This window comes from Neomonachus schauinslandi, chromosome 8 (assembly GCF_002201575.2).
Source record: "Neomonachus schauinslandi chromosome 8, ASM220157v2, whole genome shotgun sequence".
NCBI lineage: Eukaryota > Metazoa > Chordata > Mammalia > Carnivora > Phocidae > Neomonachus > Neomonachus schauinslandi.
Window position 1 is genome coordinate 100,752,413 of NC_058410.1, and position 15,224 is coordinate 100,767,636.

At 35.3% G+C, this 15,224-nt stretch overlaps 1 protein-coding gene across 1 annotated transcript; it reads left to right on the top strand.

Moving 5' to 3' along the window:
- Positions 1-10,201: 10,201 nt before the first annotated feature.
- On the top strand, positions 10,202-15,224 carry LOC110582176 (beta-defensin 110). The gene is made up of 2 exons (XM_021692120.1): positions 10,202-10,256; positions 15,076-15,224. The coding sequence occupies exons 1-2, from the start codon at positions 10,202-10,204 to the stop codon at positions 15,222-15,224; spliced, it is 204 nt and encodes a 67-aa protein (XP_021547795.1).

The following is a 15,224-nucleotide window of genomic DNA, read 5'->3' on the forward strand; positions in this document are numbered from 1 at the left end:
CTAAAAGGATTGGATGCCATACTATTAATGGAATAGATCATTTGTTTTATCCTATAAGTGGTAAAGAGAAGTGAGTCTATATGGTACCAAGCACAGAGAGGAAAAAACAGTAGAATGTGGATAAAATGAGTGAGAAAACAGTCCTTCAACCTACTTACATTTGACATGATAAGATATTTTTTGAATCAGTTATAGTTCTAACTTTAACTTTATGCTGCTTAAATTTGAATAAGAAATTTTTGCTTTGCTTTTTCTTAAAATGTAGATGCCATGGGATTTGATTAAGAAGAGCATTTCAGTTAAGAGGTCTGGTTCTGATGCAGACAAACAGGAATTGATATCTGAATGCTGATACTCATTCCCCCAAATCTTTACAAGTCACTTAATCTTTAAGACATTTATTTTCATAATTTCTAAAAAAAAATTCTCAAAGAGCTATGAAGATTCATTGAAATAATATAAAAACTTAATTTTTTTTTTTTGCCTGATAGACTTTTAACACTCCTTAAAACTGTAGATAATTTGCTTCTAAATATCATTGGCTGGAACCTTAACAGGTATAGGTCTACTACATATATGCACACAAACATAAATATTTAATTTAATCTCAAGAACACCTATAAGAAAAGTATAGTTAAGAGATTATTTTTTACAGATAAAACCCTGAGATTAAAATAAGTTAAAAAAAAAAAAAGAAGTTAAGAAGATTGGCTTCTGATTATTCAAGAATTTTTATTCTGGGGCACCTCGCTGGCTCAGTTGGTAGAGCCTGCAACTCTTGATCTCCAGGTTGTGAGTTTGAGTCCCATGTTGGGTAGAGATTACTTAAAATAAAATCTTAAAAGGAGAATTTTTGTTTTAAACATTATATTTGGGGTGAGGGTATGAATGCCAAATTCTTTATTGAAAGGAATGGTACAAAGAAATAGAAGAGGATGATTTGGGAAAACTTACAAAAAAAAAAAAGAAAAAAGAAAAAGTAAGGCAAACTTGCATGTGCTTCATTGACAAGATACCCCAGCGGCTATGGGCCAGCCAGCTAAGACTGATCCCTTTACTTCACTGTCTCCCTGTGTGCCCCTGTCAAAGAGATTGTCATGCCAGATTCTGTAGCCCCATTTTGTGCAAGTTGGTTACATGGCCACCCAATTCCATGATGTATTTCACTTGTTCTTTCACCTAATAAATCTCAAGGATGCACATAAGTGGGATCACTTTTTTCAGTGGCTTGTTTTTAATGTCATTAGCAATTAATTCATATATTTTTCCAAGTGTCATGAACACTCGCATTCAGCTCACTCTGTCTTCATGTTCCGGTTTCTTGAAATTCTGAAGGAAGATTCAGCCATGTCATCGTTCTGGATCTTTATCCATTTCTTATGTTCTCTTTCTTCATAACATTGGTAAAGCCACATTATTATAGTCAAAGTAGTAAGACATGGACAGGTAGCTGGGAGGCATAAAACTCCAGGTTGATCTAACAGCTGATGGTGTCCTCCATGTTCTGTTGTTAATTCATTGGTTTTTTTTGTGTCAAATATGGAAAATGGTTCACAGGCAGACTGGATCAGAAATACCTCTGAAACAACACAGCAAAAATAAGAGAATAGTACTAGGCTTCATGAATAAGATTTTTGTGCCATGATATGCATAATTTTACTTAGAAGGCATACATAAGTGGGTTAGGATGACTTTTGAATTGTTAACAAATTCCCATTCTTATCATATACTTTAAAATTAATATACATAAAAAGAACTATGATAATTCACTCATGTTCTCTGGACCTTACTGTATACATCTATGCAATAAAAAATCTCTGTGGTAAATTCTAATTCTAGGGTCTTAGGTGTCATAATATTGAGCATTTTGAACATTTTGAAATTGGAATGGGAAGTGTCTTTGAAATGTGTGTAAAAGATGGATGGGATCACTGAGGTATCATTTTTACCTTGATGTTTTAGTAAGTTAAATCCACCACTAGTGGGATTATAATGTCCCTTAGGGTCTTTTGCAAAAAGGGACATTTTAAGATTAGTACAGACAGATGATATTTTATATGAAAATAAAATAGACTTTTCCTCACTGTCAGCTCTTTGCACATGACACTATTCAACAAAGGATGAAAATGGTCTCAAAAGTGATAAGCCTCAGTAGTCAGAACTACTTGCTAGGGCATGCCTACAAATTAAAAGGTTTCCTTATTTCATGAATACCTTTCTCTCTCTTTCTCTGTGTGTTTTATTCTATGTAATAACTATAGTCATTCATTTCCACCATTCAATTTGGAGAGTCATGATATAGGATAAAAAAGAAAAAGTGAAAATACAGCAATGAAAATGATGTATGGCTTACAGTTAACCAATACATGATGGTTAGGTTGACATTAACAACATTATTTTTCTTTTTTTACAGTATCTTAACTGCTTATATTTTTTCTTGTAGCTTTTTGGAGGTTTAAACTTCCTGTTCAAAAATGGGGTAAGAAATTTCATAGGAATAGTTTTATGATATAACTCTGGCTAGACAGATGTCTTTACTTTCTCTCTGTAAGTAAATTTCCTAGCACTTATTTTAATCATCTGTGTGATTAAAATGTCATCTGGGTTGTGTATCAGTGGAATTCCACATCAAGGTAAAATGTAATCAGTGCCATATGAGTGATTCAAATAAAATATTATGATGAGTAAAGGGGGTCAAAAGATACAAACTTGCAATTAGAAAATAAATGTCATGGGGATATAATGTACAACACGATGACTATAGTTAATAATATTGTATTGCTTATTTGCAAGTTGCTGAAAGAGTAGATCTTAAAAGTTGTCATCACAAGGAAAAATTTTTGTAACTAAGTATGGTGACGGATGTTAACTAGACTTACTACAGTGATATATAAATGTATATAACACAATGTATATAAATATCAAATAATTATATTGTATACCTAAAACTAATATCATGGTATATGTCATTATACCTCAACAACAACAATGAAAAAAGAGAGTGAGAGACAGAAGGACATCTGATCTATTGTAACTATCCTGAGACATCTAGGTGAGGAGTCTTCTAGGAAAGAAGATATATATCAAGATGGTTTGTATTCTAAGGAAGTTATTGGAAATGCTTTCCAGCCCTTAAAATACTCCCATGGAAATAAGAAGGAGGATGATTGTTTTATCTCAGCAAGAGTGAGTATATGAACCAAATCTAACCTGACATCCTGAGGCTAATGTCACCTGGAGGTGACTCTGCATGCAAATTAAGAATGGCTGGATAAGGGCATATTCCCTGTAGACACCAACACCTTCTACCACAGTGGTGCCTGCTATGGACTGAATGTTTGTTTCCTCTCAAAATTTATATATTGAAACCTAATTCCCAATGTAATGGTATTTGGAGGTAGGGCCTTTGGGAGGTGATTAGGTCAAGAAGGGGAAACCCTCGGGCGCCTGGGTGGCTCAGTTGGTTGGGCAACTGCCTTCGGCTCAGGTCATGATCCTGGAGGCCCAGGATCGAGTCCCGCATCGGGCTCCCTGCTCGGCAGGGAGTCTGCTTCTCCCTCTGACCCTCCCCCCTCTCATGCTCTCTCTCTGTCTCATTCTCTCTCTCAAATAAATAAATAAAATCTTAAAAAAAAAAGAAGGGGAAGCCCTCGTGAATAGGATTAGTGCCCTTATAAAGGGGGTCCTACAGAGCTCCTTCTGTGTTTCTACCATGGGAAGATACAGCAAGAAGACAGCCATCTATGACACTGGAAGCAGACCCTCACCATATGCCAAATCTGCCAGCATCTTGATCTTGTACTTCTCAGCTTCCAGAACTCTAAGAAATAAATTTCTGTTGCTTATATGTAATACATACATACATAAAGTAAAATGAAATGAAATAAAACAAAATAAATACTATTGCTGTCAAAGGAAGAAATAATAACTTTTTAAAAAGTATTCAAGGAAGACATGACATAGGATGAGTGAGATTTGGTATTGAACAAGTTCCATGAAGGCAAAAGCACCTGTTTTGTTATTTGATCTTCCTAGAGGACAGAAGAGTATGTGACATATAATAGTAAAAACCCAATAAATATTAATGGAATGACTGGATGGACATGTGGATAGAAGAAAAAAGCAAAACTGAAGACACAATCTTTAGGAATCCCCAATTTATGGAGCAGAAAAAGGAAAGTTACAAAGTAAGGAACTCTTAGAGAAGTGAAGCAGGAACAAACATGGACCCATACAAAGGATATGATTGTTTCCAGGAGGACTTGTGGGTAAACAGTATCAAACATTAAGAATTGCCAGAAGGGGCACCTGGGTATCTCAGTCCATTGAGAGGCAGACTTTTGATTTTGGCTCAGGTCATGATCTCAGGGTCGTGAGGTCGAGCACCATGTGGGGCTCTGTGCTGGGTGTGGAGCCTGCTTAGGATTCTCTCTCTCCCTCTCCCTCTGACCCTTCTCTCTCTCTCAAAACAAAACAAAAAAAGAATTGCCAAAAGATGGGCCCCTGTTTGATAAAGTGAGCATAATTTAAGTTTCTAATTTTGAGAAGATTCCAGGCATGCTTGATTGTTTGAACCTCTGAGAACTAAATTACAGGATATATAATAATACGAGTTTAAATGAGAGTGCTCAGGGTAAATGCTTTTCTATGCTTCTATTTCTCTAAGTCTTGTGTCTGCATCACTTGAGTTTAATGAACAAAAAGCCAGTACTAACAGTCTCAACTCTCTGCGTCCAATGACCACTTGAGCTTCGGGTTTACGCCATCACTAATAGGGGTTTTCATTAAGAATAGCCTAAATAGATGGTGTTTCCATTCACATGTATTGAATCTTTTGCTAAGTGTTTTATTTGAATTGACTCTATTAATCTTTATAAGAGCTCTAGGAGGTTGTCCATTAGTTGATTTAAAAAAAAAAGTGTATACAGCAGGCTTATGCCTCCTTAAACTCTGTTTAAGGACAGGGGAAAAAAATAAAATATTCTTCCCATTAGTTTTTTAACTACTCTTTCTCTTCATTTCAAAACATGCACATTTTTTTAAAGATATCTTTCCAATCATTTAGCAAGCTCTTACTTTCTCTATAATCAAATCCAGTCTGGTAGTATAAGTAATGTAGAGGCACATATTTCCCCCACAAAATTTGGAGAGGTGATATATAAGCTAGAGGAAAACAATGCTTGCAAATATAATAAAATAACATCTTTCACATTATGATTCATAAAGACATGTTGATGGAACTAAAATAAATAAAATCAATACCATAAATATTTGTCTTGTGCCAATATGTGTAGAAGTGAAGTTTTAATTTCTTTTTTTTTTTTTTTAAGATTTTACTTATTTGACAGAGAGAGAAAGCACAAGCAGGGGGAGCAGGAGAGGGAGAAGCAGTCTCCCCGCTGAGCAGGGAGCCCGATGCAGGACTTGATCCCAGGACCCTAGGATTATGACCTGAGCTGAAGGCAGAAGCTTAACCATCTGAGCCACCCAGGCACCCCTGAAGTTTTAATTTCAACCTCCTTGTCATCTTGTAAAATTTCCAAAGGCGTATCACAATTTTGTATAACTTTAATATATATTTCTTATCATGACAAGTTAGTGCTGTGTTGAAAAGATTTTCACAATTTTCTGGTCCATTTCAAGGAAGATATAATTATTAAACCTGAAGGAGAAAATACAGATAAGTGACAAAATCAATATTAGAGATTGCGATAATTTCGTCTATTACAGATCCTCTTTTTGTTCAAGACTTAGAATATTGTTTCCAAGAACCCTAACACAGATACAATGATATAAAAGCAGAATGAGTGAAACAAATAAAGAGGTAAGGGAAGGCAAAGGAAGAGGTAGTCATGTTTGTGAGAAACTTCCAGGAAAACTTTCAGAGAAGGGATAATACTGAAGCAAAGGGCACGGACCCTATTGTTTTTGTCTTCCATGGATCCTGAAGCCAAACTTAACATTTGGTAGATTCTTAACAAGTAGTTGTTGAATTAATAATAATTGAGGAGGATGAAAGAGGAATTCGGGATGTAGAGATGAAGAGATAAGAATCAAAGTTGTAATCTTGGGGTGTGCTGTCATTTTCTCTCCTGAAAATACCCTATAGTATTAATGCAAAAGCCTAAATCAAGGGTTGGTGAACTTTTTCTGTAAAGGTGAAATTTCAGGTAGTAAATATTTTGGGCTTTACAGGCAACAGCTAGCTCCGCTGCAATCCACTTTGCCATGAACAGAGGCAGCCTAGACAACATACAAACAAATGGGTGGGGCTGTGTTCCAAAAACTTTATTTATAAAAACAGTCAATGGGCCAATTTGGCCTGAGAGCTGTTTCCTGACCCCTGCTCTAAATCCACAGGGCTCAGGACATTTCATGTGCCATCGCTGGATTACAGATTTCATTTATTCCTATTTTCTAATAGCCAAAACTAGAAAAAAACCACCATAGCAATATGGCTGTGGATGTGAATTGCAAAAGACTTAATGGGCAGGGAAAAATGATCTGTAATGAACAGGAAAATATTCCTTTGTGCCCTGGATCTGTGACGTTTTCTATGCCATCATATAAGACTATTATAAACAATGGATGACAGAAGGGAACAAACAGATATATGAAGCTAGAACGAGATCATTCCCTAGCATCATTCAGAGGTGAGAACATCTGCTCTTATATCTTTGTAATGAATAAAGAAATACAATTTAATATTAAAGCTTGAGCAATGCCAAATAATTGTCATGAAGGTACATGGTAAATTTGCATTGCGTCTTCCTTGGATAACTTCATTCACACATGCAGAGAGTTTATTCTATGGCAGTGTAGTTCCAAAAGCCAGTTTCATCTACCATGGAGTTAGTGGCTACAAGTAGATCATGTTGAACCCTAGGCAGTCGAAAAATTTTGAGGAGCCATAACTTTTAAGAACAATCTTTCAGTAGATCCACCCTGTCGTGGTGTCTTCAGAAACAACTTTGAAGTTAACAAATGAAAGATTCTAGATTCAAGTGATTTCAGACCCTTTACATGGCAAAAGCAGATGTCCCTGTGGGTGATCTGGAACAAATGCAAGAAAACTGAAGAGTCAGAACGTATAGAACACTTGTGGTATTTCCTTGCTCCATTATAATTGTTTATAAATACGTGCAGGAACAATCAATTAAAATATATTATTATCAAGGGTTCAAACTTATGAGGAGTAAGACTTATATCACATCTCCAGAAAAGCCACCAAACCTCCTGATGTGCTAGCTAGGGTGAAGGGTATTTAGGATGGACAGTAGAGGAGGGAGAGGGTAAGTACCATTTGAAACCCAGCAATCAATAATAGTGATAGAGGCTAAGATTTATCTCACTAATATCTTCTAAGTTTGCCTTCAAGAAGGATTCAAAGGAATCATGGAGGAGCTGCTCCTCAAACCTAGGTGGAGAAATAAATTTACATGACATAAAGGGCAAATTTAGATAGCCATGAAATGTGACTGTAATTGATCACAGGCCCCAGCTGATAGACTTTGAGATAAATCTCTGCATTTGTGCTGAGGCCACACCCTTCACAGGTTGCGGCAAGGTTACTAAAGCAGACACTTTCCTGAGAGACACAGGATTCCTTGGATTGCTGATTTTGTGGGGAGTAGTCCTTTATGGCTTTTCTGAACTTTTTGTCATTTACACAGGAGCCTATGGATGCATTCATCCAAATGTTTTTTGTCTACTTCACTCAGGATCAGCTTTGCATCCCAGTCTGATGCTCTCCTAAACTTCCCTAACTCCCTTCTTTTGCTCCTACAGGTATTTCCCCTAATAAAATCCTAGCACATTTAATTCTGTACTGGCATATATTTCCTGCACACATGGACTATATACAGTTCACCACTAGTTTAGGTATATACTTTAAAATTTTTACATCTTTATATGCAATATTGTAAAATACTTAAACATTTATAATAAATATTATCACAGCAAACAAATGAGATGCATGCATAACTAGCAACACTTTTTGACAGGTCACACTTTATTGTGTCCTCATAACAGTAAATGCAAATTAATTGCATATATTAATGTATCTTACTCGGGTTGGATATAGTAATACTTATCATTTCAGTGCAAAGGGATTGTGGAACTGAAAAAAATATCAAACTACCTACTTTTGTATCAAAATGTGTAATCACATACGATCCCAATCGACCCAAGAAAAAACATAAACACGAGCTTATCATCCTATTAGACAACAGAAAAAAAGATTGTCAGAATACGTGAAAACCGGGGCACCTGAGTGGCTCAGATGGTTGGTTAAGCGTCTGCCTTCTGCTCAGGTCATGATCGCGGAGTGCTGGGATCGAGCCCCACATCGGGCTCCCTGCTCCGCGTGGAGCCTGCTTCTCCCTCTCCTTCTACTGCTCCCCCTGCTTATGCTCTCTTGCTTCTCTGTCAAATAAAAAATAAAATCTTTAAAAAAAAGAATACATAAAAATCATAATCAATATTTCAATATGGAATTAAAATATTTTAATAAAATGATTAAAAATTTAAAAAGAATAAATAAATAGATTGATTTATATATGTATGAAAAATAAACATTTTTCTTAAATTAGGACTCTGAGTTGTTCCAAGCCTTTTGTTAATTTTCAGAGCTCTGAAAAAGTTAATCCTGACAGTTTTCAACAGTTTTTTTTCATTGCTTTTACTGAGGGGCGGATTCTCAAGAGGTCTTTACCCCACCACTTTGGTTGATGTCACCCTCCAACATTAATATTCAAACTCTGTTTTTTTTTTTTTATACGCCATCAGCTTATAGCAAATTCCACGTTGGCAAATTTTACTGCTCAATAACTATTTGTCGAATAAATATTGCATGGTGACACATTGAAGTGGTCTTCCTCCTATCAGCTGAGGCTGAATTTTCAGGGTTTTTTTCTTTCCAGAAAGAAAGCATAGCTAAGTCAAGTTCCTCACATTTGATTTAAATCCAGTTTCCATTTGTACTTTATCATTTGAAACATTTTTTTTGGTAAAGGATAAGGAATGCTAAGCAAGTAAGTTAATCTCTTTTGATTTCACTTTTCTCACCTGTAACATGAGAGGGTCTGATTATCCCTAAGCAGCCTCACATTCTTCACTCATCTGTGACATAGATTCTATGACCCTGGGATTCATTTTCTCTGATGGTTAATAGAATGAATGAATCAGGTTTCCTGGAGTAATATGTGGCCCCTTCTACCAGTCTTAGCATTCCAGGATCTTGTTAGAAATGTAATTGTTAGGTTCCATTCTAGACCAACTAAATCAGACACGCTGGAGGTGGGGCCTTGCAATTTGTTTTTAACAAGCCCTCTAGGGGATTGTGATGTAGCTAAAGTTTAAGAACCATTGTCCTAGAAAATCTCTTGACTTGGTGGTAGGAGAGGATCAATTAGTTGTTCTCTGTTTACAGCATCAGCTTCTGGGTATTGTGTGAAACTTCCAGCTTTTCCTCCTGTATCTGAAATAATAGATGTGGGCAATATGCAAATTGGATCAGAATATATTTCCAGTTCCATCAACAGAATTAAAAACATTAGACATTAGAATTGTGAAATCAGATGATTTATTATAAGGAATTCATAAGTCATACTTAAAAATCTATTGTGTACAGTATTTCCCATACTCATCAGTGAATCCAGAATTTCTTGATCACGTTACATTTAAATAATTACATAGTGTATGAACTGAAATAAATCATTCAACCTCCCTGGTTCTCATCTGTAAACAAAATCTCAATGGAAACTTACAGCTATAAAATCCAATGTTTCAGACGTTCAGTAATTTAATACTAAAATATTAGAATATTTGGCATCATATGTAACATATAATAGAGGAATGTATTGCTATAACATTTCCACCCTGATGTTTTAGCAATCCAAACACATTTCCTCTACAAGTCTCTTAAAGTTTGTACTTCCAGGAGAGTCTATTTAAGGTAACACAGGTGGGTTTTACTTTTATGGGAAAAATTTAGTAATAATTCTTGTGACTGTGTTCTTTGAGCATGGCACAATTCAACCAAGCATACAAATGTTCTCACTACTGATAAGGCTCAGTAGTTAAAATCACTTCCCAGGAGAATCTATAAATAAAAGGATTCTCTGTTTTCTTACTTGGAAACCCCTGACTTGAAAAAGATCTGGTGACACTTTTTTTTTTTTTTTTCCTAAGAAACTCCACCATGAAGATTCATCTCTTTTTCTTTATTCTGCTCTTTTGGGTCACAATTTTACCAGGTAACATGAAAATGTTTATGGGCTTATTTGTGCTAATGAATTTGAGAAGACATAAGTTGCTTCTTGTTAAAAGTATGGTAATAACATAGGGATTAAAAGATTTTTATACTAACTGCAATGTGGTATTCTGGCTTGGACCCCCGAATAGAAAAAAAAAAATTTAAAGACTAGTGGGAAAACTGGTGAAATGTGAATAAAATTTGCAGTTTAGTTGATAGTATTATACCAATGTTTATTTCTTAGTTTTGATAACGTAAGCATGGTTACGTGAGATGTTACCATATTGGGAGTTTCACCTCTATTACCTTTGCAACTCTTCTATATATCTAAACTGATTTCAAAACAAGGAGGGCACGTATTGCATGGAGCACTGGGTGTTATACGCAATGAATCATGGAACACTACATCAGAAACTAATGATGTACTCTATGGTGACTAACATAACATAATAATTAAAAAAAACCAATTAGATCAATACATTAGTCTCATCAGCTTCATTCTGAAGCAATTTGTTAGAATCTATTTTTACTGGAAAAAAATGTTCTTTAGCATAATCAGCTGGTAAGGAATAAATGGTTCAGTATTAGAGAAAGATCTATTTTGCTTTTTTTTTTTTTGGTTCTTTTTAACGTATACCCGTATACTACCTCCAATGAGCAGAAGCCTTTCTTACTATTCCGTTCTCAGTATATAGGCAAATCATGTCCGTTGTTGGCCTTTCTTTCTCTATTTCTGGTCACTACCTTTCTCTCTCAGTGCTACAGATCACATGGATGTTGAGTGTAATACCTTGTACACAAGCTATGTTTTTCATGAGATATTTTTTCCACCCTCAAAGGCTACCTTTTCACATCAGGTATGTAACAAGATTCTCTCCTCCTGAGTTAATGTTTAAGTATGAATTGTACAGAAATAGAATAATACATTTTGGAAAAGAAAAGACCATTGAGTCTACTACCTTCTTTTTAAAGAGATTAAGATGAAAGGATTAGTTTAAGTCTACCCAATTGGCACTAAAATTAGGCTCAAATTCTCTACCTCTTAGGAAAATATTCCTTTTTTAGTACCTGACTGATTTCTTTAGGCCCAATAGAAATTATAATAGAGGCCTAGGAGAGTAAATAACTTGTTCTTTCATTGTAAATATTATAGAGTCAATCATGGCAATCTAAAAATGTATACAATGCTTACATAATAAACTGCCAAATTATCATTTAAAAGTTGCAAGTGGATAAAATTCTAAATAGAGATCAGATCAAGCATCATTGAAGTAACAAAGAAATACAATTAATTGCTCATCTAACTAAGAGAATAACTTCCTTTCTCTCCATTCAAAAATTCCCTCCATTCAAAAATTCAAAAGGATCTCTGAATTTTTTTTTTCCAGTTCTAGAAAGGGCCAAAAAGGAATTCTATACAGATTCATACAGCTTTGAACATGTGATAAATCTTTCTCTTCTTTTAATTTCAACAATAGCTAGCATGACTAGATCACTATATCAAGCATTTTTCTGTTTTAGTCACTTATTTTTTTTCTTCGTAACAGCTATATCAGGTGCTCCTACCAATAATTAAAGCTATTCATGCATTTATCAACAAACTGAAAAATCATGTGTCCTGCAGACTTAGAAATTAAAAACCAGTTGGGGATACAGTACCATAGGTTACAACATCAGTGTTACTAACTTTTTGTATATTTTTTCTTGTATTTTCAAAGTAAGGCCACTGTCCTTGTTAAGCACACATCAACCAAACTTTTAGAGAACTACCATTACTGACAAAAAAGAATCTCAAATTTAAAAAAAATGTCTAGATACATATTTTTTTCCCACAAATTTAGAAAAGATGTGGTAGGAAATATAGACATTGTAGAAAATAATAAAGCAATAAGGATATTGTCTTTCAACTTACAGTTCACCAATGTATGGTTATTGACTTAAATTTCATAAAATGTCATATGTATGGTTCTTTTAGAGTTCTTCAGTTGTTTTTTATATCTCACTTGCAAAGTATAAAAGTCCTTACTCAAAATTGAGGTAGAAAACCTCGTTCTTTTTCCATTCAGACAGTTACAGATGAAAAGATGTCCAGATAAAAGCCATTCAACTGTCTACACTGGAAAATTTCCATTGAAGTCACTTAACTTTCCTCTTCATTTTTAGAGGCTATAAATGCACCAAATGTCTAGAACTGAGGTATTGTTTCATTCTCATGTATTGTTTTACTTCATCTGCCAAACTAAAAAAAAAAAAAAATGTGTTATTGCCAAGAATCACTTCTCTTTAAATCTAACATGTACTTTGAATATAAAATAGTATAGTTTTTTAAAAAAGATTTGTTATTTATTCATTTGAGAGAGAGTGTGAGAGAGAACATGAGCAGGGTAGAGGGTCAGAGGGAGAGGGAGAACCAGACTCCTCACTGAGCAGGGGACCCAACGTGGGGCTTGATCTCAGGATCCCAGGATCCCAGGATCATGACCTGAGCGAAGCCAGACACCCAACTGACTGAGCCACCAAGGTGCCCCAGGATAGTATGGTTTTGTGCTGAAAGAATAGTCATGATTTTCCGCCTGTTTCCAACGAGGTTAATGGTAGCCTAAAGAAAAAAATGGCAGGTGAATGAAAATAAAAATAAATTATGGGTTGAAATATATTTTAGGAAATATCTTGCCCATTTCTAGCTTATATATTAAGTAAAACTTTGTATATTGTTTAAAGAAATTCCCTAGCATGTGAACATGTTAATAGATGCAGTCTGAATGATACATATGAAGTGCTTTGTGAAAGCAGTGGAAAGAGAGCTTACTTCCCTGAAAGTGATCAGAAGAGACTTCAGAGAAAAGACAGTATTTGAACAATGTATCTGAGGCTGAAAACAATATGTTTGGCTTATCACGGCATCACCAGAACAGTAATTTTAATCACTGAAAACAGTATTTTCAATTAGAGGCAACTTTACCCCCAAGGAGACATTAGGCAATGTCTGGAGAACTTTTAGGTTATCACAGCTAGTACTGTTGATATCTAATGAATAGAAGCCAAGGATGCTGCTAAACATTCTTCAATGAACAGGATAGCATCCCACAGCAAAGAATTGTCCAACTCAAAAGGTCAATAGTGTTTAGGGTGAGAAACCCTGCACTAGGGATTGAGTTAGAGCTTCACAGGGAGTATGCCTAATAGTGGAATGAGTGGGTGGGGGGCTTGCAAAGATGAATATCAGCAATCCAAAGACACAAGCTTGGGGAATACTTATATTTAGAGCTCAAAATGAGAAGAAAGAAGACAATATTTTTAGAAAGATGAAATAAGACAACCAATGAATAAGAGAAGGGGTGAGGTCAGTTTAGGGTGCAATACGGTGTGACAAGTGTGACAGTCCTCATGTCTAAAGTGAATATAATTCAGGTTTCTGTCACTGGCAAATCATCCATGGGCTTGATAATAGTAATTCCTTAGAAGTTATACAATAAAAAATGACATTTAGAAATTAACATTTAATCTGTGCAAAGTAACTATTTTTTTCTGCTGTAAATTGTGTCATATTCTGCATTGCTTCAATTATAGTTAGAAGAGAGGTCATTTTAATAGAAGAGTTAGGTTTTAAATCAACTATTTATACCAATAATATAGATAATGTAGCTCTGAGTCTAGGTATTCCTTAAGAAGTATCACTACTCACCACCAAACTTTTGGAAATGCAGACGGAATGTGTAGGTAGAAAGGCCTGGTCTTTAAAGGGACTGATTAGAACACCAAACCTAACTAATGGTTGAAATTAGTGGCAAAATTTATTTGCTTTCATACCACGAGTATACAAAAATATTTGAGTCTGCCCTTTGGTCAGCAATTGGCAATATTTAGAATTCTCCCACACCAGGTCCCCTCAATCTCACCACATGAGTAAGGTGATTACTTATCAAAAGTGATGTGTATAAAAAAAAAATACTTGAAAACATAGGGTTTCTGAAAACTCATGGGCCAGCACATATTGTGAAATATAAAGTTAAAATATATTTGGCTTGGAATGAATCTTACAACCTATCAGACCAACATCTCCCAATTCCCCAAATAGCTCCAACTACCATAAATATAAACTTTAAGTGAAAGTCAATCTCCAAGCTACAAGATAAAACATGTAGTTCAGAGCACTGGTAATGTTAGCAATCTTGTAATGGCAAAAAATGGCCTCACCCTCTAGTCATTCCTATTTTTTAAATCAACGCTGTCATCAGACTTGTGTATAAGTTAGATAATTTCTTTGTGGAAGTAAATCCCAAAATACCCAGGGAAGTTGTAGGAATTCAGACAAATTGCTTAACATTGCCTCTCTCTCAACATTTTGGAAAAGTAAAATCAAGCTGCAGTAGAAATCTCTTGAAGAACCCAAAAAGTACGTTTTGTCTAAATGATGTTTGTGAGAGCAGAAAAGGGAGAGCTCAAATGCAATTGGATAATTGTAGAGACTAAGCCTGAGAGGTCAATTATGAACACTTTTTGAACTGTTGATTTGGGGAACTATCCTTGAGTTACTATACAGTCACTTGTAAGGAAGCAAGCTGGCACACCTAACTCAGGTCCAAGACACTTGCTGATTTTCAGGATTTCCCTTGGACCTAACTTAGGTCCAAGACACTTCCCTGATTTTCAGGTACGTTCACTTAAACTTGGCTCAATAGGATTTTCCGTCATTAATTAGAAGGGGGACTTATTTTTTGACCTACACAAAAATCTTTTACTTCTTGCACTTTCTCCTTTTAAAATATGGATGCGTCACAGCTAAGTTGCTAATTTCAGTCATTCTTTCCTTCTTACAGCCAAAAAGAAATATCCCCAATATGGTAGCTTGGATTTGAGGAGAGAGTGCAGAAAGGGTAATGGCCGATGTAGAGTTGAGTGCCATGAAAGTGAAATTAGGATTGCTTTCTGCATACGACCTGGAACCCATTGCTGCTTGCAGAAGTAA

Bases quoted from the DNA above. Each gene is read 5' to 3' on its own strand.
- LOC110582176 (XM_021692120.1), top strand. From the start codon at position 10,202: ATGAAGATTCATCTCTTTTTCTTTATTCTGCTCTTTTGGGTCACAATT. The intron at 10,257-15,075 runs GTAACATGAAAA...TCCTTCTTACAG, and splicing joins TTGGGTCACAATTTTACCAG to CCAAAAAGAAATATCCCCAA.